The following is a 23,242-nucleotide window of genomic DNA, read 5'->3' on the forward strand; positions in this document are numbered from 1 at the left end:
ATCTTATTGGGATAAGTAGCTAAACAGACAAAAGTAGTATGGGATCCCAAGTGAGCGTTCTGATACTTTTTGTATCTTGATTTTACCATAGACTTCACACATCACGTGACTGTACACTGATTTACTGCATAGAAGTTTATTTTCCTTGATTTACGTGAGGGGAAATGTATAATACATGAATCAGAAAATCAGGTATGTAGAGTGCTGTTGGGAGCCAAAACTAAGAACAAAGAATCTTGTGACTAGGCGAGGCCTCACTCTGAGTAAACATCTGCATCCTGTGGTTCCTTGTTCTGCATCTAACTTCCTGAATATTCAGCCTAGCTTAGAATTACAATATCCCCTTGCCTCCACTCCCTCTAACCCTTACCACTCCTCACCCCACCAGCTAAGAACCAATGCGCTTGTGACAGATACTCTCCCGCCCAGCTAGCCCTGCCCCCCTTTGTTAATCCTGTATAAATACTCTTGCTGCTGAATAAAATTTTGAGGCTTGATCAGAACACTGTCTTGCCTCCATTTCTTTGTGTCTCCTGTCTCGCCTTCATCCTCCACAGGTTCCTCCTCGTCCCGCGTTGTTTTGTCCCGCTGGCCGGGACAGAGTGCTTTGGTTATTTGTTAATTAATGCAACTTTAGCTATCAGTGGGCTTGGAATACAATAATTAAAACAATGCTAAGAATATTTTTTGAGAGAGAATAATTCCTCCAAATCAAATTCTAAAGCCTTCATTAATATAAATTAGGACTGACACTTTTTTAAGGCTGACTTGAAGACATTTTATTAAAATAAGTTTTAGCTGACATCATAGAGGACATAAACAGCCTGTTAATACTAGGAAATGAGGTAGAGAAGCAGGGAGAAAAATACTGAGATATAAAGAGGGCAAGACAAGCTACTGTATGAGTGACTGACATAAATATATCATAAAACACATAAGAAACACCGAGAGAGAGAGAGAGAGTGAGCAAGGGACAGAGAACAATCAAGGGATTCACAGAGAGACAGAAACAGGGATCCAAAGAGAGGGAGAGTGGACAGAGAGAGGTATAAATGGGGGAAACAGAGAGGGAGGAAATAGAGACAGAGATAGTGACACAGGGAGAGTGGGACACAGAAAAAAGGAGGCAGGAAAAAAACAGAAATAGGAGATAGAGATAAAATAACATAGTTATAGGGACATGTTGAGAGAGGAACATAGATTGGAAAACAGAAGAAAGGGATGAGAGCAATGAGGCACAAAAAAGAAGGTCAGTGGAGCAAAGAGACACAGACATGAGGCACACAAGAGATTTTAACAGCTTTATTGTATATTTTTACATAGCATAAAATTCATCCATTTCAAGTATACAATTTAGTGATTTTTACTAAATTTACAAATGATGCAACCATCACCATAAATCAATTTTAGAACATTTTTATCACCCCAATAAAATTCTTCATGCCCACAGTTAACCCCCATTCTCACCTGTAACCCTAGGCAACATTTCTGTATAAGTCTTTGTACAGACATATTTTCAGTTTCTTGGGAATGACATTGATGGGTTACATGCTAATTTTGTTTATTTTTATTTAACTATTTTCCAAGGTTGCTTCATGATTTTACTTCCCATGTATGAGGGTTCTCATTTATCCACATTCTTGACATTTGTTATTTTCTGTCTCATTTACTATACCTATTTTAGTGGGTATGAAATGGTATCTTGTTGTGGTTTTAATTTGCATTTCCCTAATGATTACTGCCGTTGAGTATTTTTTTGTGTATTTAAGAGCCATTGATATATAGTCTTTGGGAAAATGTCTATTCATATACACTGCCCATTTTTTAAATTGGAGTGTTGGGCTGCCTCTTATATAATTGTGAAAGTTCTTTCTAAATTCTGGATATAAGTCCTTTATCAGATGTATGTTTCACAAATATCTTCTTCCTGTTAGCTGCTCATCATTTCATTTTTTTACATAAAAGTTTCTAATTTTGATGAGGCCCAGTTTACCATTTGTGGATTGTGGTTTTGGTGTAGTGTCTAAGGAAGGGAAGGAGGGAGGAAGGAAAGAAGGACGAACTTGGATACAGGGGAGGAAACAAAAACTGAAAGAGAGGTTTAGAATTTGAACCAACTGTAAATCCAAACTTTACTAAAAGAATTTATACCTCAAGAAGACAAAGGGTAATAATTAACTGGCTTTTGTAGTTCTATATCATAGGTACTGAATTAACTTTAACATCTGCTAAAATTAACCATTTGGCTAATCTTCATGGAGTTACTCAATACTGGGGCTCAAATTAGAGTTATATCTGGGGATCACACTAAATTTAAACAAGGTTTCTCTTATAAACTATTGGATGAATTTTTAGGGAGTTAATGAACATAAAATAGAAAACAAATACTTATGCCTCATCTTAACTATTGGAGCTATTGCTTTGCCTAAATTCCCGTGGTCATAGCACCCACTATGTTAAAATATACTATAGTGGGCACAGACACTATGACCCAATGAGTAATAAATTAAAATTAAGTCTTTAACACTTATAAGTTGGCTTGAAAAGCTGTTATTCTTCAGTTAAAATAGTTAATACTGCCCAGTGTAAATTAAAACAGGGCTTTCAAGGATTGAAACATGTCATATAAAACCTATTTAGAGAAGGGGTGATTATCCCCACAGTTTCTCCATTTAAAAGACAAATTTGGCCTGTTCTTAAACTTGGAAAGAATAAATGAGCCCTCACAGATTATAAAACAAATGAAAACAACTTACTATGGTTTAAAATTTAAAATAACAACTTAAAATGGCTGTGGTTACACTCATTAAGGCTTTCATATCCAGTATTATTGAAATCACTGACTCTACTCAATCAGCGACCAGTAAATATTTTGATATTATAGATTTAGCTAATATGTCTGTTCAGTGCTTCTTTCAACATCTCCTCAGCTGAGTTTACTTTCACCTCCAAAAAGACATATTCCCCGGCCACCCTTGAGGTATCTGAATATACTTGTCATCTCAAACAAACTTTGTTTATCAACTGATAAGTGGATAAATAAAATGTGGTATAGCCATATGATAAAACATTATTAAGCCATAAAAAAGAATAAAGTACTGATACATATTACAACATGAACAGAAATTGAAAATGTTATGCTGAGTGAAACAAGCCAGATACAAAAGGCCACATATTGCATACCAATTTTATGAAATATCAAAAATAGACAAATCCATAGAGGCAGAAAGTCGATTAGTGGTTGCCGGGGTCTGAAAGGAAGCTTGATTGGGGAGTGACTGCTAATGTGTATGGGGTTTCTTTTCAGGGAGATGAAAATGTTCTGGAATTTGATAGTGGTTATGGCTGAAGAAATGTGTGAATATACTAAAAACAACTGATTGTACATTTTAAATTAACTGTATAAGTAAATTATATCAATAAAACTTTTATAAAAGTGATGCGGGCCTGTCAAAAGGGTCACTGTAGTCAAACTGAAGTGGCTCCTTTGGGCCAAAATTGGGACAATTTGAGCATCAAAATAAATAGTGCTAGTCATGGATTAAAACCCATTGAATAAAGTAAGAATCCAAAAGTCCATACTGATGTAAATAAATAATTGAATAAATAAATAAATGGATAAGACAGGAAAATATTCATCACTACAGATCTCAAAAAAATGGTGGTAGTACAGTTCTCAAAATAGTATATATTAAAAGGCAAAAATCAGCAATCTCTTGTTTGAAACAGTACAGTGTATAGATTTTCCTGAATCAATCTGGCATTAAGAAGAAAAAGGATAAGCAGGGATGAACAAAAACCCCAAAATGTAATAAGATGTGAAAATGATCATCTCCTGGTGAGGCATTGAAAGAAGTCTTTTCAGTGTTAACAGCCCTGTAACAACCACTTCTCTTTAGCTGTGGAGAAGTGAAGGTTAAAACAGTACTCAGTTTCCCCCAATCTCTCCCCCTCTCTTTCTTCTCACACACACATGCTTGTAAGAATTCCTGCTTATCTGAAATACAGACCTCGTTCAAAGAGCTGATCCAGGAAAAACTCATTTCATTCAAAGATGAGTAATCATAAAAAGGAAACAGCATAGTACAACTAGTAAGATAACAAGAAAAGAGAGGAGAAAAGGAACAGGAAAAACAAATGATTAGAAAGAAACCATACATACTAAAAATAATTTAGTGAAGATGAAAATTATGACGACATATCTCTGTGATTTTAAAAAAATAAAGCAATTTTTTTTCTACAAAATGAGTAAAAGGCATAGATACAAGATCTCATAGATAATATGATAGAACAGCAATAAGATATAGAAGGTGAACAAGAGTTCTGGTCAAGCTAGCAGAGTAAGTAAATAGTATGTTGGCCTCCTCTCACAACTACATCAAAATTACAACTAATCTACAGAACAACCATCAATAAGAATAGCTTGAAGTATAGATGAACAGAGGTCCTACAACTAAGTACATATAAAGAAGCCACATGAGACCGGTAGGAGAGGCAGGAATGTGAAATGGGCTGGTCCCATAGCCACATGTGGTGGTTGAGAATCAGGAGGGATAGCATAGCTACTGACTTTTCCCTGGAGAAGCTTGGGGTCCTGGCCACACATTGGGATGGGCTCTCAAACCAAGGTTTCTAGTGCTAGGAAAAGAAATCCCCATGATTTCTGGCTGTGAAAACCAGCAAAGATTGTGGCTGAGTGAGATGAAGAACTGTGAGAATCCCAGATGTGCCTTTTAAAGGACCTGCACATGAACTTACTCTCTGACGGACATATTTGCTCTGAGCTCTAGCATGGGGCAGCAGCTGAAAAGGTGCCAGGGACATAGGGGAAGGAACTGAATTGTCTGGCTTCAGGATAAGGGCTGGAGGGGCAGCTTTCTCCCAAACAGAAGTGCTGGCAGAGGGCATTGTATTTTTGTTGAGCCCTCCCCCGTCCCAGCATCCAGTCTTAGGTGAGAGCCATATCTGAGCTCCATCCTGGCTAACACTGGTCACTCTACCCTGGTGATTCCCTGAGACCCCACCTCACCCAACTTGCAGACCCATCGAAGCCTCTTCCAGCGGCTTTTCCATACAAATGGCCTATCTCGGCTCATGTTGGAGACTTTCCTAAAACCTCTCAAAGGTTCACAAACCCCAAGCAAGTAGCATCTGATCTTTGTATGCCCCGTACCTCTTGCTGAGCATTCCTAAGCCCTGTCCTAGTGCAGCTGGCCTTGTTTCACGGCTTTTCTTCTCCTAGGCACCTCCAAGCCTATCACAGGTGGTGGCTATCAGCAGATTGCTTTGTGGCTCATGCCAGGTGGCCTAGGAAGGGCACAGGTGGTGGCTGAACTTGGCCTGCAGTGGGGCCCTTCCAAGTGGCCCCAGGGTAGGCATGCCCGGTGGCTGCTTTGGACCGAGCCAGACACCACCTAGTTGCCTGCACAAATGACACACCCAAAGGGCAGACTGGGCAGGCACAAGAGCCCTGCTAAAGTGAATCCTGCTTTGTAGGGTCAGCCCCTGCACAATAGCTCCTCCACTATAGTCATGGCCAGTCCTCACAATCAATCCCTCCCATTGACATGCAAATAGCAACCAGGCCTCAATTACAACAGGAGGGCACACACAACCCACACAACGTATACAAATCTGGAGAACCAAGTTTAGATGACCAGGGAGACTGCGCCATTGGGCCGCATAGGATACATACTAAGACACACTCTACTAAGACCAGGAGATATCTCAGCTCTACCTAATACATAGAACCAAACACAGGGAGGCAGTGAAAATGGGGAGACAAAGAAACATGTCCCATATGAAAGAACAGAACAAATATCCAGAAAAAGAACTCAACAAGATGGAGACAAGCAATCTACCAGATGCAGACTTCAAAACATTGGTTATAAGGATGCTCAATGATCTCAATGAGAACTTCAATGAAGAGGTAGGAAACATAAAAAAGGGAGATAGAAACTACAAAAAAAAATCAGAAATAAAGAATTAAACTAAACTAAAAAATAGAGGGAATCTACAACAGATTAGATGAAGCAGACACACAAACTAGCAATTTGGAAGATAAGGTAGCAAAAATATCCATCGGAACATAAAAAAGAAAAAAGAATCCCCCCAAATGACAAAAGTTTAAAGGGCCTCTTGGACAACATCAAGTGTCCAACATTTGCATTATAGGGGTACCAGAATGCAAACAGAGAGAGCAAGAAATTGAAAACCTATTTAAAGAAACAATGATGGAAAACTTCCCTAACCTGATGAAGGAAATAGACATAAACCCCAGGAAGCTCAGAGAGTCTCAAAAAAGAGGAACCCAAAGAGGCCTACACCAAGACACACCATAATTAAAATGCCAAATGTTAATGACAAAGAGAATCAAAAGCAGCAAGAGAAATACAATTAGTTACCTACAAGGGAGCTCCCATAAGACTGTCAGTTAATTTCTCAACAGAAACTTTGCAGGTCAAAGGGATTGGCAAAAAATATTCAAAGTGATGAAAAGCAAAGACCTACTTCAAGATTACTCCACCCAGCAAAGCTACCATTTAGAATCTAATGACAGATAGAGTTTCCCAGACAAGAAAAAGCTAAAAGTTCATCAACACCAAGCCAGTATTACAGGAAATGGTGTAGAGACTTCTTTAAGAATAAGAAAAAAAAAAGAAAAAAGATAAAAAATATGAATAATAAAATGGCAATAATTACATATCTATTAACAATTAGTTTTAATGTAAATGTATTAAATGCTCCAATCAAAAGACATAGGGCAGCTGAATGGATAAGAAATTAATATCTTTATATATGCTGCCTACAAGAGACTCACTTCAGATCAAAAGACACACAAAGACTGAAAGTAATGTAACAGAAAAAGACATTTCATGAAAATTGAAACAAACAAAAAAGCTGGGGTAGCAATACTAATACCAGACAAAATAGACTTTAAAACAAAGGCTATAACAAGAGACAAATACGGACATTTCACATACAATGGCCAAGATATAGATGCAACCTAAATACCCAATGATAGACAATGGGATAAAGAAGAGTTGGTACACATATACAATGTAATATTATTCAGTCATAAAAAAGAATGAAATCTGATCATCTGCCATAACATGTATGTACTCAGAGGGTGCTGAGTAGAGTAAGTCAGAGAAAGACAAATGTCATATGATTTCACTTTTACGAAGAATCTAGAGAACTGGATAAACAAACAACAGAAACAAGCGCATAGATACAGAGCATTTTGATGGTTGCCAAATTAGGGTATATGGGGAAGGGTCAAGGGAGAAGGGATTAAACAGTACAAATTCATAGTTACAAAATGGTCATGAGGATGTATAGAGCATAGCATACGGAATATAGTCAGTAGTATTGCAATAAATAATACATATGGTGTCAGATGGGTACTAGATTTATTGGGGTGATCACTTCGTAAGTTATATAAATGCCCAATCACTGTGTTGTACACCTGAAACTAATATAATATTATATGTCAACTATAATTGATAAATATATATATGCATATATATATAAAAAATTTTTTAAAGGTGGACAGAGCTTAGAGTCAAATAGAAAGGAAAAATAGAAATGAGGACCATTTTCAAAACAGAGAAAAAGGAACTTCACAGTATCAGAAGCACAGTAAGGGGCATGGATGTCGTGTTCAAGAAATTAAACAAAATGAAATGGAAATGTGAACAGATTTAATGGATTAGACAAAATTATAGCTATGAAAAATATACAAAGGAGACCCAACATAGGCATATGTGAAGTACCAAAGGAGAAACTCAAACTAATGGAAATGAAAAACAGTATTTCAAGATTCAAACCACAGAAACATTCTAGGTATAAAAGTAGACTTTTACATATGAATTAAAATGGCACACAGTACCCAGAAAATATGGAAATGGAATAAGACTGATCATCAAATTTCTGCTCAACTGAATTAGAATATAAGGATGGTACTAATTCTCTTTTCCATTTTTTTTTTTTTTAACGCCTCTTTTAACTTGTCATTTCAACTATTGCTCTATTTCTTTCTGGCTCTTTCCAGCAAAATTTTACTTGCTTACAATCTCTTCATATTATGTCTTAAAACTACTCTAATCAGGTATTGTCCTCATCAAGCTTCTAAAACCACTTTCGAGGTCACAAATGACCTCAATGTTTCTAAATTCAACAAATGATTCTCAACCCTTATCTTACTTGATCTATCAATGTCATTTGACGTAGTCAGTCACTCTCTTCCTTGGGTTGCATTTCCCACTTGGGTTTTAGGGTCGCATACTCACCTAATCTTTTTCTTACCTCTCTGGTTACTCTTTCTCAGCCTCTTTGGCTAGTCTCCCTTATCTAGGTGAATTTTAAATGTCAGAGTGACTCACTATACTGCCCATGAGCATCTTCTTTCTTTTTAAACTCAGTTGTTGGTTTATTTAGCCAATGCTTAAACTCCCATATTTAAAATTCTAGTTTAGATCTCTCACATGAATTTTAGAATTGATAGAGCCAACCCTTTAAATGGATCCATAAGTTAAAGTGTTGAAATCTACATTTCTGTTATTAACTCCAAAATTCCAACAGTCCTATCCACGTCAGTAAATGACAATTTCATTTTTTCCAGTTGCTCAAGTCAAAGTCTTGACTCCTCCTTTTCTCTCTCAACTTATATCTGGTCCATGAGAAAATCATGACAGCTTTACCGTCTAATTAAAATATATCCAGAATTTGACCACATTTCACCATATCAATTACCACCACTGTGGTCTAGAACACCATTATTTTTGCATGGATCACTGCAATAGCCTTCTAACTAGTGTCCATGCTTCTTCCTTTGCCCCATGTCAGCATAGTCTTAGCAAAGCAGCCAGTGTGACCGTGCTAAAACGTAAGTCCCATCAGCTAATTCCTTTGTTCAAAATCCGCCAATGACTTCCGATCTCATTTAGAGTTAAGTCTAAATTCCTTATAATGACCTGCAAAGTCTTACATGATCTGGCCTGCCCTATTATCTTTCTGAACTCACTTTTATTACTCTCCCTTTTTTTGTTGCTACTTGTAATAAAAACAAAAACAATAAAAAGATGAAAATAAAAATAAAAACAAACCTCAAGAATAAACTTATAAGAAATGTGCAAGATTAATATAAAAATATTTAAAAGATGCTGAGAGGCAGAAAAGACTTGAATAAATGCAAAGGCATACCATGTTCATAAGTTTACTAACATTCTGAAAGGTATGGGGATGCAAACACTTTCATATTTTGCCAGTGACAATATAAATTGTTACAGCTTTAATCAATTCAACAATGTTTATAAACATTGCAAATAAATATTACATTTAGTCCAAAAATTTTCTTTTTGGAAATTTATCCTAAAGGTATATTTGCATGAGTTGAAATAATATATGAATAGGGTCTTCACTGTATTGTTTGTAATAGCAAAAAGTTGGGGACAATTTAAATTTTCATTAATAGGGAATAAATAAGGTAAATTACAGTACACCCATTCAATAATATAATACGCATCAATTAAAAAGAATGGCATCAACTCTATAGAAATAGAATATTCATTAACATGCCAGTAAATAAAGAAATCAGAGTAGAACGGTATGTTATCATATGCTGCCATTAAGAAAAGAATACAGGTATATATTTGAATAAATATTTGGAAGGAAACTCAAGAAACAGGTAACATTTGTTGTGAAATGGACTGTCTGTTTACTATGTTCTCACAGGAGCAGCTGTGAGTTAGCTACATTTCTTAGAATCCTCTCTTTCACATGACTCTTTGTTAGAGTGGCAGAGAGACACACAAGATTTGGAAGATAAAAGAGAGGGGAGAAATTGAGAATTCTGGTATCTTGATGGAATCCTAGCTGATAAGTTACCTCTGAGTGGTGAATTGGGTGACTGTGGGATATGAAAACTATATATCCTTTTTATAACTTTTAACCGAAAATTTCCTAAATTTGGCCAGTAGGAGCCCCCTCAAGTTGGCTCCCGTCTCTTTGCAATGTCTCCATCATTCGTTGAGCATCTCTTTAGTTTCTTGACAGAGCAAAATATTAAAGGCTCATTTTATACTTTCTCAGTACCAACCTTGGAATTATCCATTTTGCCAAGAAACCGTGGTTGCTTTTAGTGGAGAATAAGACCTAGGTGACAGGTATAGTCATTGCTTTTAGGCTATCTCTGCTGAGAGAGCTAGAATATGTATATGTATGCCCATATAAACACATATTCATCTGTCTGCCTAAAAAATATATTAGTTCATATCCAATTTCAATCCAACACCACAGGGTTTATTCTAACCTTCCTTCTTTCTATATCTGTAACTCTCTTTCTGACAATGAGCTTTGTTCCCATTTTTGAGAGTATTTTCATAGTATTTCATACTCATTTGTTCATTCTTACAATGAATATTAAGTAGTTCCAGAATTGCTAATGCATACCACTGTGATAGGCAAACCTACTCATTAGAGTTCATTGTTTCTGAAAACAAATGATATAAAATGCATTTGATATAACTGCTCAGCTGCTAAACCATCTGAATTTCTTGCCAAGTGGAGAAATAAATACCTTTATTATAAAAGTTTCCAGTTGGGCTTTATATAACTTCCAGCTAATAGCATCTTAACTGAAATTCCCAAATTCTTACTCTAGTTACCAACCTTTCCACTGAGCTCCACACACATATATCCAAATGCCTACTTGATATTACCTCTTTGATATCTAATAAGCATCTCAAACTTAATATGATCTCCATATCCCCATTCTATATAGTTGCTACATACTATTTTCTATCTTGGTAAATGACACTACCATTCATCCAAATATTCAAGAATAAAAATTAGGCATTATATTTAACATCTCTCCTTCATATTCACATCCAAGCATCAGTCGCTCCTGTTAGTTTTACCCTAATTTGACGTTTCTTATTGCCTCTAACATTTACTACTCTAACTCAAACCACCATCATATCTTAACAAGACCAGTGCTCTCCAAAATAGATTGTATACAAGCAAACCCGCCACAGACATTTAGAGACCTGAGTCAACAGTACAAGTGGAGGCCCCTAGCCAGCCCTCTTCTTTTCCCACCTCCATCCTTTTCCCACACTATAAGGGGTCTTGAAGCTTGCATATCTAAGCTCTGTCTAGTCTTGCCAAAAGTTTCCACTTAGCTGCCTTGTGCACACAGGCTGCACATTCACTTTTTGGAGGACAGATCATGAGAAGAAGCTTTGAACACAGAAGAGGTACAGTCTCTGGAAGCAGACATGAAGCCATCTGAGTGGGGAATTCTAGGGATTCAAATACCCAGAGCATGGTCTAAAGGGGGTTATGAGCTCTGGACAGCTTGTCTTTTTGGATATGGACTTCTCACCAGGAAGAAAAGGGTTTGGCCAAAAGAGGGCCAAATCATGGCCCTTTGTATGTTTAATAATTATTAAAATATTAAATACATTTATTATTTTGATCAACTAGGTACTAATAATAGTAATTGAATCACAGAACAAATTGAATCACAGAAAAAAATTAAAATTTCATTTTTGTTGCAGAGAAGTAAAACAAAGTAAATTAATAAAAAATATAAGGATGAGCAATTGTTACATTAAAATGAAAATCAGTGAAAATGGAATAGAAATGATTTCGAGAAAATGAAAATGGAATAGAAATGCTTTCAAGAAAAAGGTTAAGTGCAAAATTACTAAATGTTCAAAAGAGAGCTTGCTTGTGTATGATTAATGAATGACAGTACTGAAAACATGCTAGAAATATCTTTGCATTATTTAAAGTTGAAATATGAAGAAAATACTGTAGGTGTCAACTTAAAAATGTAAAAGGGGGTATGTTAGTTTTCAAAGTTGTTTCATGGGGGACGTAGCCAAATATCTGAAAGATCACTGCTCTGATTAAGGAAGATGAAGCTTAGTAAATGATGTATCAAGGTGCACCATCACAGATATATATGTTAAAGAGAATAAAGTTGACTCCTGTCGCATACCAGTTATCTGAACTTTTGTAAGTTGTTACACCTCTGAGTCCCAATTCCCACAACTGTAAAATTGGTTAAGTATATTTATTTGTAGTATCGTGAGGAACAAATAACATTTACAAAAGAAAATACACAGTTCTTGAATCTTGGAAGTTACCCATTAAGTCTAAATTCTTTCCCAGAAATTAGGCACAGGTTTTGTATTTATCTGTATTTGAAATTCACAAACTGGTGTGGAGAGTTTCTGCACAATCATTAATATTAGAGTATGGATTCTTTCCAAATGACTCAATAAGCAGTGCCAAGTAGCCCTGGTCAAATTGTGCTTTTATCCTTCTCTAAGCAGAGTTATAGAAAAACATTCTAGTGCACAGCATATGGGTGGTGAATTAAAATAACTAAGAAATCATTCTTGGTTTCTTCACTCTCATCTTTACTTCATTCTCAATTCAGACAAAAACTGCTGCCTTCAAATATTAAATAACTTATGAAACCACGCTCATAGATACAGAGAATAGACTGATGGTTGCCAGGGGTGAGGTGAGGGTGTGGAAAAAATGAAGGGGGTCAAAAGGTACAAACTTCAAGTTATAAAAGAAATAAGTCCTGGGGATATAAGGTACAGCATGCTGACTATAGTTAATAATACTGTATTACACATTTAAATGTTGTTAAAGTGTTCTCATCATAAGAAAAAAAATTTTTATAACTGTATGATGATAGATGTTAACTAGACTTATTGTGGTGGTCATTTTGCAATATATTCAAATATTTAATCATTATGTTGTATACCTAAAATTAATATAATGTTATATGTCAACTCTACTTCAATTAAAAAAAAATAACTAATGTACATAATAGTTTATTAAATACCATGACTCACACCATGAAGTCATGGGGGCAATAAGTAGTTCACCATGAAATATTTACATTAGATAGTAACAAAGTTGGGAAAACATATATCATATAAATTACAACAGAATAGGTAACAATATGAATTCATCCAAGTAACTCCATATTAAACTAGATTAGTACTCCATATTAAGTTATTTCAGAATTTGTATTGCTTTGTTATTAAGATACCATTACTAGATATGCACCATTTTTTGTCATTTTTTATAAGAACATGGTAACATTGTGAAGAAAAGTTTTGGGGAAGAAAAAAAGAACTTGGAAAAGTATAAGAATTTACTTTCCAGCAAATTTAAGAAGGCTGTGTGCTGGAGAGAAAAAAAAATGGCATAGATGATAGAGACTCTGTCCATCCCTCTGGCGACCAAATCAAAGTTGTGACAGAAACAAAGAGCAAACAGCAAGGAAAATCACCTGGGATCTAGATAAACAAGCCATACAACTAGGGAGAAACCTAAGAAATCACCCTGCAACAGCAAAAGGTAGGACAGAGCGAGGACACGGGGCTACCCTGTTTCCAGCGGCTGAGTGGGACAGAGGCCATCACACTGGCAGTGGCAGACACCTCTTAAAGGGGCTGTGTCCGCGAGCGGACTTTCACAGTGACAGACCTGCTTGCTCTGAGCACCAGTGGCTGGGCAGTGGGCGCCAGGACTTACAGGGGGACACTGAGTTGTCAGAGTGAGGGCTGAGGCGAGACTTGCTCAGTACAGTAGTGCCGGCGGTATCCATTGTTCCCTGTTGAGCACTCCCCCCTCCTAGTGCGAAGACTGAGTGCCACCATTGCAGAGACATCATCAAACTGGATAACACAGGTTGCTTTGCCCAGAGGATTTACTGAAACTCCACCTCCCCCAACTTGTGGACCCACCTAAGACACATCTAGGTGTGTCCTTGCTTAGTCAGGTGCTCCTTGCTGAGCAGTGCCTAGACTCACACTGGTGGCAGCTGGCCTCGGTTTCTGGCGTGGCCTTTTGAGGCAACTGTAGGCACAGCATCTGTGGATTGCTTGTTGAATCTTAACAGGCTGGGGCTAAACTTGGCTTGTAGCTGAACCCCTCTCAGGACTGTGCCACTGGACACCTACTTCAGAAAGCCACACAAATGAGACCGGGAGACTTAAGAGTACTGCTTAGTACGTAGAAACAGACACAGAAAGGCAGCCAAAATGGGAGGACAAAGAAGCAGAAACCATATGAAAGAAAACAGAGACCCAGAAATACTGGAGTCAAGCAATCTAACAGATGCAGACTTCAAAACACTGGTTATAAAGATACTCCATGAACTTAGGGGAAGTGTAAATGAATTCAGTGAGAACTTTGACAAAGAGATAAAAAACACAAAAATGGAAATGGAAATTATAAAAGGGAACCAGTCAGAAATGAAGAACACATTATCTGAGATGAGAAGTATATTAAATGGAACAAACAGAATGAATAAAGAAGAGAATCAAATGACCTATATAAAGAATGGGAAAGCCAAGGACACTCCATCGGAATAGCAAGAAAAAAGAAGCCAAGACTGTAAAAACAATTTAAAGAGCCTATGGGACACTATTAAATGTAAAAATATCCATGTCATATGCTACTGGAAAGAAAACAAGATGTCGAAGAGCTATTTGAAGAAATAATGATGGAAAACTTTCCTAACCTGGTAAAGGAAATAGACATAAAACTCCAAGAAGCTCAGAGAGTCCTCAAAACCAAGAACCCAAAGAGGCCTAAACCAAGACCCATCATAATTAAAATGTCCAAGGTTAAATACAAAGAGAGAATCTTAAAAGCAGCAAGAGAAAAGCAGTTACTTACCTACAAGGGAGCACCCATAGACTGGCAGCTGATTTCTCAAAAGAAACTATGCAGGACAGAGGGGCCTGGCACAAAATATTCAACATGATGAAGACCCAGAATATACAACCAAGAATATTTTATCCAGCAAAGCTGTCATTTACCTTAGATATATATAATTTTTTTTTTTTAATGCCTACAGCACCTGGTATTCCTAGGTGGTCTCCCATCCTGAGCAAAGCTATCATTGAGAGTTGAAGGACAGATAAAGAGCTTCCCAGACAAAAATAAGCTAAGGGAATTTATCATCACCAAGCCAGTATTACAGAAAATGTTGGAGGGACTTTTTTAAGAAGAAAAAACATGTATCAAAAACAGGAATAAAGAATGGTAATAACTACATTCCCATCAAAAAGTACCTCAAATGGAAAAGAATTAAGTGCTCCAACCAAAAGACAGAGTGAGTGGCTGAATGGATAAGAAAACAAGACCCCTACTTTTGCTGCCCACAAGAGACTCACTTCAGATTAAAAGACACACAGACTAAAAGGAGGGAATGAAAAAAGGTATTGCTTTGATGGACCTAGAAGGTATTACGCTGAATGAAATGGGTCAAATAAAGACCAATATTGCATGATTTCACGTACATGTGGAATCTAAAGAACAAAATCAACAACAACAACAAAAGCAGAAATAAACTCATAGATACAGAGAATATTTTTAGGGATACTACGTGGGAGGGTGAATGGGAAGACAAAAAGAGGCAAAGGGATTAAGAGGTACAAATGGATAGTGGCAGAATAGACATGGAGATGTAGAGTGTAGCCTGGGAAAGATGGTTAATAATGTAATAAATATGTTAGGGAGAAGAAGGGTACTAGATTTAGTGGGGTGATCACTTTGTAAGTTATGTGGATCTCTGATCACTATGCTATACAACTGAAACTGGTATATTATTGCATGCTGACTATAACTGAAAAAAAAAATCTCATTGAATTGTACAACGTAAATACAAAAAAAAAGTAAATGGAAAATATCCTATAAACCTATTAAAAAACAAAAAGGATTGTGTGGTGATCGTTTCCCTGTCATTGTTTCAGCTCCAAGTATGCTTTTATTCTGTGATGCTTGGTCTGGCACTCTGACAAAGGTATTTTGCAGTCTCCCTTGCTAGCTGGCATACTGTTTTAGTTTGCCAAAGGAGGAATTAAAGGGAAATTGGAAGGCAGGAAGGGAGAAAAAACTTGCTTCTATTTTCCAGTTTTTCAGCATCTCTCTAGCAACAGAGGGCTACAGCTGGCCTGCAGACTCTGTTTTACCAGCACTAGACCACCTAGCCCCATTAATAGCCAGCCCAAGATTCTTCAGAGATCTTAGATTCTAGTAAACCCACCTCCTACCCTTTTTCTCCAAGCTCCAGGGCATTTAGCTGCTTCCTGAAGTATCCTCCTTTTTCTGTTTCATTCCTTCAATATTATGTAATTAACTTCCTGTAATTAGTCTCCTGTTTGAAATTCCCAGTGTAGTTCTGCTTTCTTGGCTCTGATGGACAGTCCTACCTCTTTTCTTTTTTGCAGTATAACTACTTACTTAGTGGGCATACTTTGAAGACCAATGCCCTACTCTACTGGACATGACTGAGTCAAACCAGTGTTGAATTTGGTGGTCTCAGATAAGAAAAATAAATAAAGGACAAAAAGTCTTCCTATGATCAATTATTGACATATGAAGAGATAGTTGTACATATATAAAGTTTCTCTGAAGGTAAACCTTGCCAGTCAAGAATGGAATATCTTAAATTTTTAGCATTTTAGTATGAAATGCCTAAGATGATCTCTAACCTGCATGATAATCAAGTCCAGGGAAGAGCTGTTTAATATGTTTGTCATTACCAAAGCATAATTATCATCCAAATAATATTTAACTGGTAAATTTTCCCATAAAGCAAACCAACTATAAAACGTTTGTAGAGCCTTAAAAAAACAATTGCTTGCTTTCTTCTGAAAGTAACAATGCCCAATTTCACAGAGTAAAAAAGAAAATCAGTTCAGCCCTAGTAGCCAGACTCTCTTTGTCCATGACTCTGGCTTCAGCCAGAGGGCTCTTTGTGGGGAGGGGATTGGAGAGATTACTCTCCAAGGATGGGTTCTTGTTTCAAGAACTTCCCCCTTGCTTCCACATATCCCTGTTTACCAAGATCTTGACTTGGGTGCACTTTCCAGATCTTCCAGAGATTGGGATGGGGAAGAATGCTGCGTTGTTCGGAACTGTCACTGGCAAAGACTCTTCTTGACCAAACTTTAGCTGGGCTCCTCTGAACACTCTTCCCAACCTGCCTTTAACCTTTTAGCTTCAGTGTTTGCCTTTGCATCACCCTGTTTTAGCAAGAATTCTGTCAAGTCGGTTTAGCCGGAGTTCTGAATATGTGATCACAATATCTAATTAAATTTCTTATCCACTCAGGTGGTTTATGATCATCCTGGCCTCCCCTCAGCAAGAATCTTGTTGGTCAGTCTAGCAAGAATTCCCCCCTGATGTCTCTTCTTAATAATTTTCCATCTACTGACATGCCCCGCCCCCCACACACACCTGCTCCTTGCCTATAAATTCCCATTTGTTTTTGTTGCGTTTGGAATTGGGCCCAGTTCTATATGAAGTCTCTCTTCCCTAACTGAAATAGTTCCTGAATAAAATCTCTTTATTTATTTTAATCACTTCATCTACTGTTCAGCTCTGGTTTTCTCTAACATCACTTAGGGACTCACATCTGTCCTCCTGACTGTGGGCAGTTTTCTTAAATCTGGGCCCTAATTGAAGTTGTAAAGCGAAAAGGTGTAAGGAGCAGCAAGGGAAAATCCAGAGCTACTGGCTACATTATAAATGGTCTTGGTGCAAATGAACATCTTACTACAAATGGAATCCAATTGCCCTTCTGTGCCTACATCACATCAGGTGCAAGTACAGAAAGGATATAAAAAAGAAGATAACAGTGACCTGGCCCATGGCTGGAGTTGGGGATGGGTGAGGATGAGGTGAGTGAGGGAGAACACTTAGTCTGGAGGCAGACACACACACACACACACACACACACACACACACACACACAAAGACTTCTCCCACGGTCTCAACCCTAAAGGCAAGACTAGAAACAAAGTTTCACTGCATGTCACAGGTAAACTCTTGAGACCTCTGGGATAACAACAGTTACAGAAACGGTCACGCCCGAAGTCAGCCGCAGTCTCGCTCACACACCCACAACCACTCTCACATTCTCTGCGCGACAGATCCACAATCTGTCACACAACGACCTCCAATCACAGGACGTGATTTAAAATACAGAAACTCACTGCACTGACAGAACCCGTCGTCCCTGGTGCGCAAGCCCAAAGTGTGCAGCGACAGTCACACACAAACCGCCACACCTAAGCATACGGTTACGAATGCGCACCGCTTCACCATTTCCTCACAGTCGCTCAAGGTCATTTGAGTGACTAGGATCGCCCAGGGTCGCACGTAGCTCTCCCGGTACCTGCTCCTAAGGCCGCGGCTGCTTGTAATGCTAACACCAAAGCGAGCCTTGCGGGCCCTCTGGGAAAGCCGCGGCGCAAAGCCTTCTGGGGCTGGTGGTTCGCGGAGTCGAAAGGAAAAGCTGAGTAGCTCGTCCAGGACCCTGCAGCTGGATGTTCCCCCAACAGAGCTCGGGATGCCGCGCGCCTCAGTCCCCGCCCCTGTCCGCCCCGCTGGGGTTTCTGGGAGGCGACGTCACAGGTCAGGTCGCTGGGCGGGTCTTCGGAGCCCGCGGCACCCGGGGGTGAGTTAGGCCTGGCTGGGCGCTAGAGCCAGCGGTCAGGGATCGGCTTAGGGTAGAATGGTCAGGCAGGCGTCGTTGGGGAGACTGTGTTACCACGTATAAGAGGCTACGGATGTGACAGCATGTGATTCTTGTGTGTCACCGTGTGTGTGTTTGTGTGTAGTTGTGCACGATTGTGACTCCCTGTCCCTGGTATAAAACTGTGTGTTTGTGTGTCACTGTCTGCAGGTATGTTATTATTGTATGGGTTTGTGAGAGACTGCGAGTGTGACATTGTGTGTCGCTTCGTGAATCTGTGTGTTTGTGATTATGTTAGACCACTTACTTGCCTCTTGTGGATGTAACTGTGTGACAGCAGGTGTGATTGTGTACCCACGCCCTTCTATCTCTGCAGGTATAATTTTGTATGAGTAATTGTGACAGGATGTGTGACCTTGTGTGGTGTATAAGTGTGTGAGATTTTATGCGACTGTCTCTCTGTTGGAGTAATTGTATATCATCATCTCTACTTTTAATACGACTGTGTATGTGTGTGACATGGATGTGATTGTGCAACCATGTATTTGAGTGTGACTGGGTAAGAATTTTGTGTACGTGTGACCTAGTGTGTGATTGTGAGGCACAGGAAGATTAAAATTACTTGCCCAAGTTCACACAGTTAAGTGACAGAACTAGGATTTGAACCCAGGCAGTTTGGCTCCAGAGCCCTTGTTTTTAATTACTAAAGTGAAAAATGGGGGGCCTGGGTTTTGAGGGTGTTGGAGAGGATTGTCCATGGTCTTGGACTAGGTACCTTTGGGATATGGTAACAATCTGGGTCTCTTCCTTCAGTCCCCAAGTGAGTCACAGGACCCGGTCTGAAGACTTGGTAATGAGACCATCCTCAAATTGGCTTCCTATGGAGGAGGAAAGCCCCACCCGAAAGCCCAGTCTTCCTCTCCTTAGGCTGCAGAATTGGAGATTTTAGCATTTTCTTTGTCAAACTCTTCCATATTTGGTGTCGAGAGAGGCCAATCCATGGCTCTTTTTCTGATGTACCAAGTGAGCTAAATTTTTCGTTCTGATTTTCTCAGTTAATAAAAATGTTTTCATTTTCTTTCCAAATATGTGTAGAATCTAAGAAGGAACAAGGGTGACACTTCTTTATGCCAGGAGTTGGCTCATGCAATTTTGACAGAAATAAAGGTTCTGAGAGATGGATTAACTTGCCCAAGGTCATGTAAACAAGTGAGTGAAGGAGTGGAGAGTCAGCCTTTGCTTGGGGGCTGTGTAAAGCTCAATCAAGTCTAACACTACCTTCTATCAGAGACTGATGGCTCATTTCAAACTTGGAAAATATTACCCAAGGGATACACAGCTATTTGCAAACAAATTTAAAAGACTTTTTTTTTTATGCAGATGCTACTTAGGGCTCCCAGATGCTGATAAGACTTCTATTCTCCTCTCCGAGCAAAAGCATTTATGGACAATTTCAAGCTACATTGCCCTAAGGAAATAACTTTATTAAAGCCTAAATTGGCTAGTGCAGAGTAGAACAGATTGGGAGTCATGTCTCCTAAATTCCAGGTCAAAACAACTATCCTTGTTTTCAGAATGAAGAAATGTTGGCTCTGAGAGGACAAGAAAAAGACTTCTATTCTCCTCTCCGTGCAAAAGCATTTATGGACAATTTCAAGCTACATTGCCCTAAGGAAATAACTTTATTAAAGCCTAAATTGGCTAGTGCAGAGTAGAACAGATTGGGAGTCATGTCTCCTAAATTCCAGGTCAAAACAACTATCCTTGTTTTCAGAATGAAGAAATGTTGGCTCTGAGAGGACAAGAAACATTTGTGAGGCAGTAGAGTTTGTTACTGGTTTAGTGTTAAAATTTTACAATATTTGCCTCAGGCTGCATTTCTGAAGAAGAATAATGGTAACATTTGCCTTCTCTGAAGATGCTTCTCTAAGAAATATATGGCATTGATTCTTCATGTTATGTTGAATATTTTTCATTAAGACTGTGATCTGTTGAAAAAGGACCAGTTTTTGAGTCACATTGCAGTTCGACTCTTAGGACTTTGAGTTAGTTGTTTAAGCTTTTTGAACTTCAGTTTCATTTGTTGGTAACATGGGGATAGTAGCACGTGCCTTTGTGGTTTTGAGGCACAGTAAGATTTATTCATTTATCAAATAGTTTTTGAGCACCTATCGTGATTCTGGCATTCTAGCACCAGTGAACCCCAAAATCCTAGCTCTCTTAGATTGAGAAGACAACTATTGATTGGGAAGATAACAGAAAACAGAAAAAAATAAGTAACATACTCAATGGTGATAAAAGCTAAGAAGAAAGTAAATCTGGATAAGGAAAAAGAAACTGGATAAGGAAGGGAGGTTTTCTTTAGATAGAATTTTCAAGGAAGCTCCTCTTATGTGGTGGCAACTGAGCACAGATAAGGATGAAGAGTGGGAGTGAGCCATGTCCAGGCAGAAGGAAAAGCAAAGACAATAGCCTTGAAGAAGGAGTGTATGCAGTGTTTGAGGAACTGTAAGGAAACCTTTGTGCCTAGAGTGGGGTGAACAGGAGTGAGAAGGGTAGGAAATGAGGTATGTGGGGCAGCCAGGGCCAGATTATAAACTGCCTTGTTGGCCATAGGATGGACTTTAGCTTATGTTGAGTTCAGGCTATGTGTCCTTAATATCATTCAAGACTTAAAGGGTTAAGATCAGCTTTGGCCTTTTTCTCAGATCTTGGAAAGGAGTAGGCCTGAGGCTAGGGGGACCATAAAAGGGCAATAGTTCTATCTGTGTAAGTCTCAGATCAGCAACATAGGGCTGGTGTGCTATTTTTTTCTTCCTTAACTCTGCCTTCACAGGACTTTATTTTCTAAGAGAGAAAATTGAAGAAGGAAGGAGGAATGGCTGTTGGACTTTGTAAGTCCATGTCCCAGGTAAGTTGATGTTTTCGCTTTGTTTCCAGAAATTCCACTTCAATATTCAGGACTTTAGACTACGGAGAGAGTCACAAATAGCCCAGTAAGCACTCTTTCTACTTTTCTATTGCCACCATTTGTTCATATAATCCTTAAAAAAAAAACATTTAGTATCTCTTTTACCCAGTATTGTGCTCAAATTTATGATGAAATAGAACTCTTCTCTTTAGATGGATCATGATTTTTTTGTGTTGGAGATGAATACAAGTGAAACAAAGGATAGAGTGTGATTATTAAGTGCCTTATTAAATATGTCAAGGAGGCCTCTCTGAGGAAGTGACATTTAAGCAAAGAAATACCTCTGTGAAAGTAGGAAGGTTTGTGGAGATCTAGGGAAGAACTTTAAAAGTAGAAGCAATAGGAAGTATGAAGTTACTATGGTGGAAGCATGTTTGATGTGTTATGGGACTAACACTGAGCCAGTATCCTTGGAGGCAAATGAGCACTGTGAAGTCAGAGGAGTAGGTAGGGAACAAATTATGTAAGCCCTTGAAAGTCATGATCAGAACTTTGAGTTTTGTTCTAAGGGAGGAAGAGAACCATTGGAATGTTTGTGATATGTTTGATTTATGTTTTAAAAGGAAAAGAGAAGTAAGGGTAGAAGCAGGGGAGTCATCCAGGAGACTACAGCAGTAATCCAGGTGGGAGGTGATAGCTGCCTGGACCTTGGTGGTGGCATTGGAGCTGATGAGATTCAGGATATATATAGGAGATAGAAAATAAGAGACTTGATTAGGGATCGGTTGTGAAATATGAGAGGAAGAAAGACATGATGAATGACTACAGAGATTTTTGATCTGGGCAACTGTGTAAATGGTCATGCCATTTACTGAGATGGAAAGACTAGGTGGGATGAGATAGAAATCAAGAATTGAGTTCCAGTTATAATAAGTTTGAGAGATTTGTTGGATATCTAAGTGGAATATTGATTATATATCTGGAGTTCAGGACTGGAGATGTGAATTTGAGAGTCAATAGTGTATTTAAAGCCAGAGGACAAAATGAGATTATCTTGAAGGTAGGGTTGCGGTGAATGTAGATAGGAAAGAAGTTAAAGGACCAACTTTAGGGCATTCATCATTTAGAGACTGACAAGAGAAAGAACCAGCAAAAGAGACTGAAAAGACTGATATGGAAGGAAAACCAGAAGAGTATGAGTCCTGGAAGTCAAGAGTAGAAAATCTTTCAAGGAGGTGATAATCTACTGAGTTAAATCCTTTTGAGAGAGATTGAAGACGATGAAAACCAAGAACTGGACACTGGATTTGGTAACATGGAAGCTATTGATACCCTTGAGAAGAGCTACTTTATAGAGTGGTTGGGATGAAAGCATCATTGCAGTAGATTCAAGAGAGAATAGAAGCAAAAAAAGTGAGATTAGAGTCAGTCGAAACCTGTGCTGTCCAATAATGTACCCAGTAGCCACATATGACTATGAATTGAGATGCGCTATGTGTATAAAATACATACCAAATTTTGAAGATTCAATACCAAAAAGAATATAAAGTATTAATAATTTTATATCGATTGCAAGATGAAATGACATTTTAGATATATTGGATTAAATAAAAATTTTACTAAATTTATGTGCATTTTTTTAATGAAAAAGTTCACATATATGTGGCTCACATTGTATTTCTGTTAGACATCACTGATCTAAACAACTCTTTGAAAGAGTTTTGTTATTAAGAGGAGTAGAAAAATGGGACAATAGCTAGAATGAAGTCATGAAGGGAATTTATTTATACGATAGAAGATATTGC

The 23,242-nt window shown here is 38.2% G+C and overlaps 1 protein-coding gene across 1 annotated transcript in view; it reads left to right on the top strand.

The window, feature by feature from the left end:
* The window catches only part of LOC102878532 (zinc finger protein 658B), an 85,569-nt gene that overhangs the window by 39,284 nt on the left and 23,043 nt on the right, over positions 1 to 23,242 (top strand). The window contains 2 exon segments of the mRNA XM_006906199.3: positions 17,515 to 17,655; positions 21,379 to 21,437. Of these exon segments, the coding sequence (XP_006906261.2) occupies positions 17,515 to 17,655; positions 21,379 to 21,437 (200 nt within the window).

This window comes from Pteropus alecto, unplaced genomic scaffold (assembly GCF_000325575.1).
Source record: "Pteropus alecto unplaced genomic scaffold, ASM32557v1 scaffold122, whole genome shotgun sequence".
Taxonomy (NCBI): domain Eukaryota; kingdom Metazoa; phylum Chordata; class Mammalia; order Chiroptera; family Pteropodidae; genus Pteropus; species Pteropus alecto.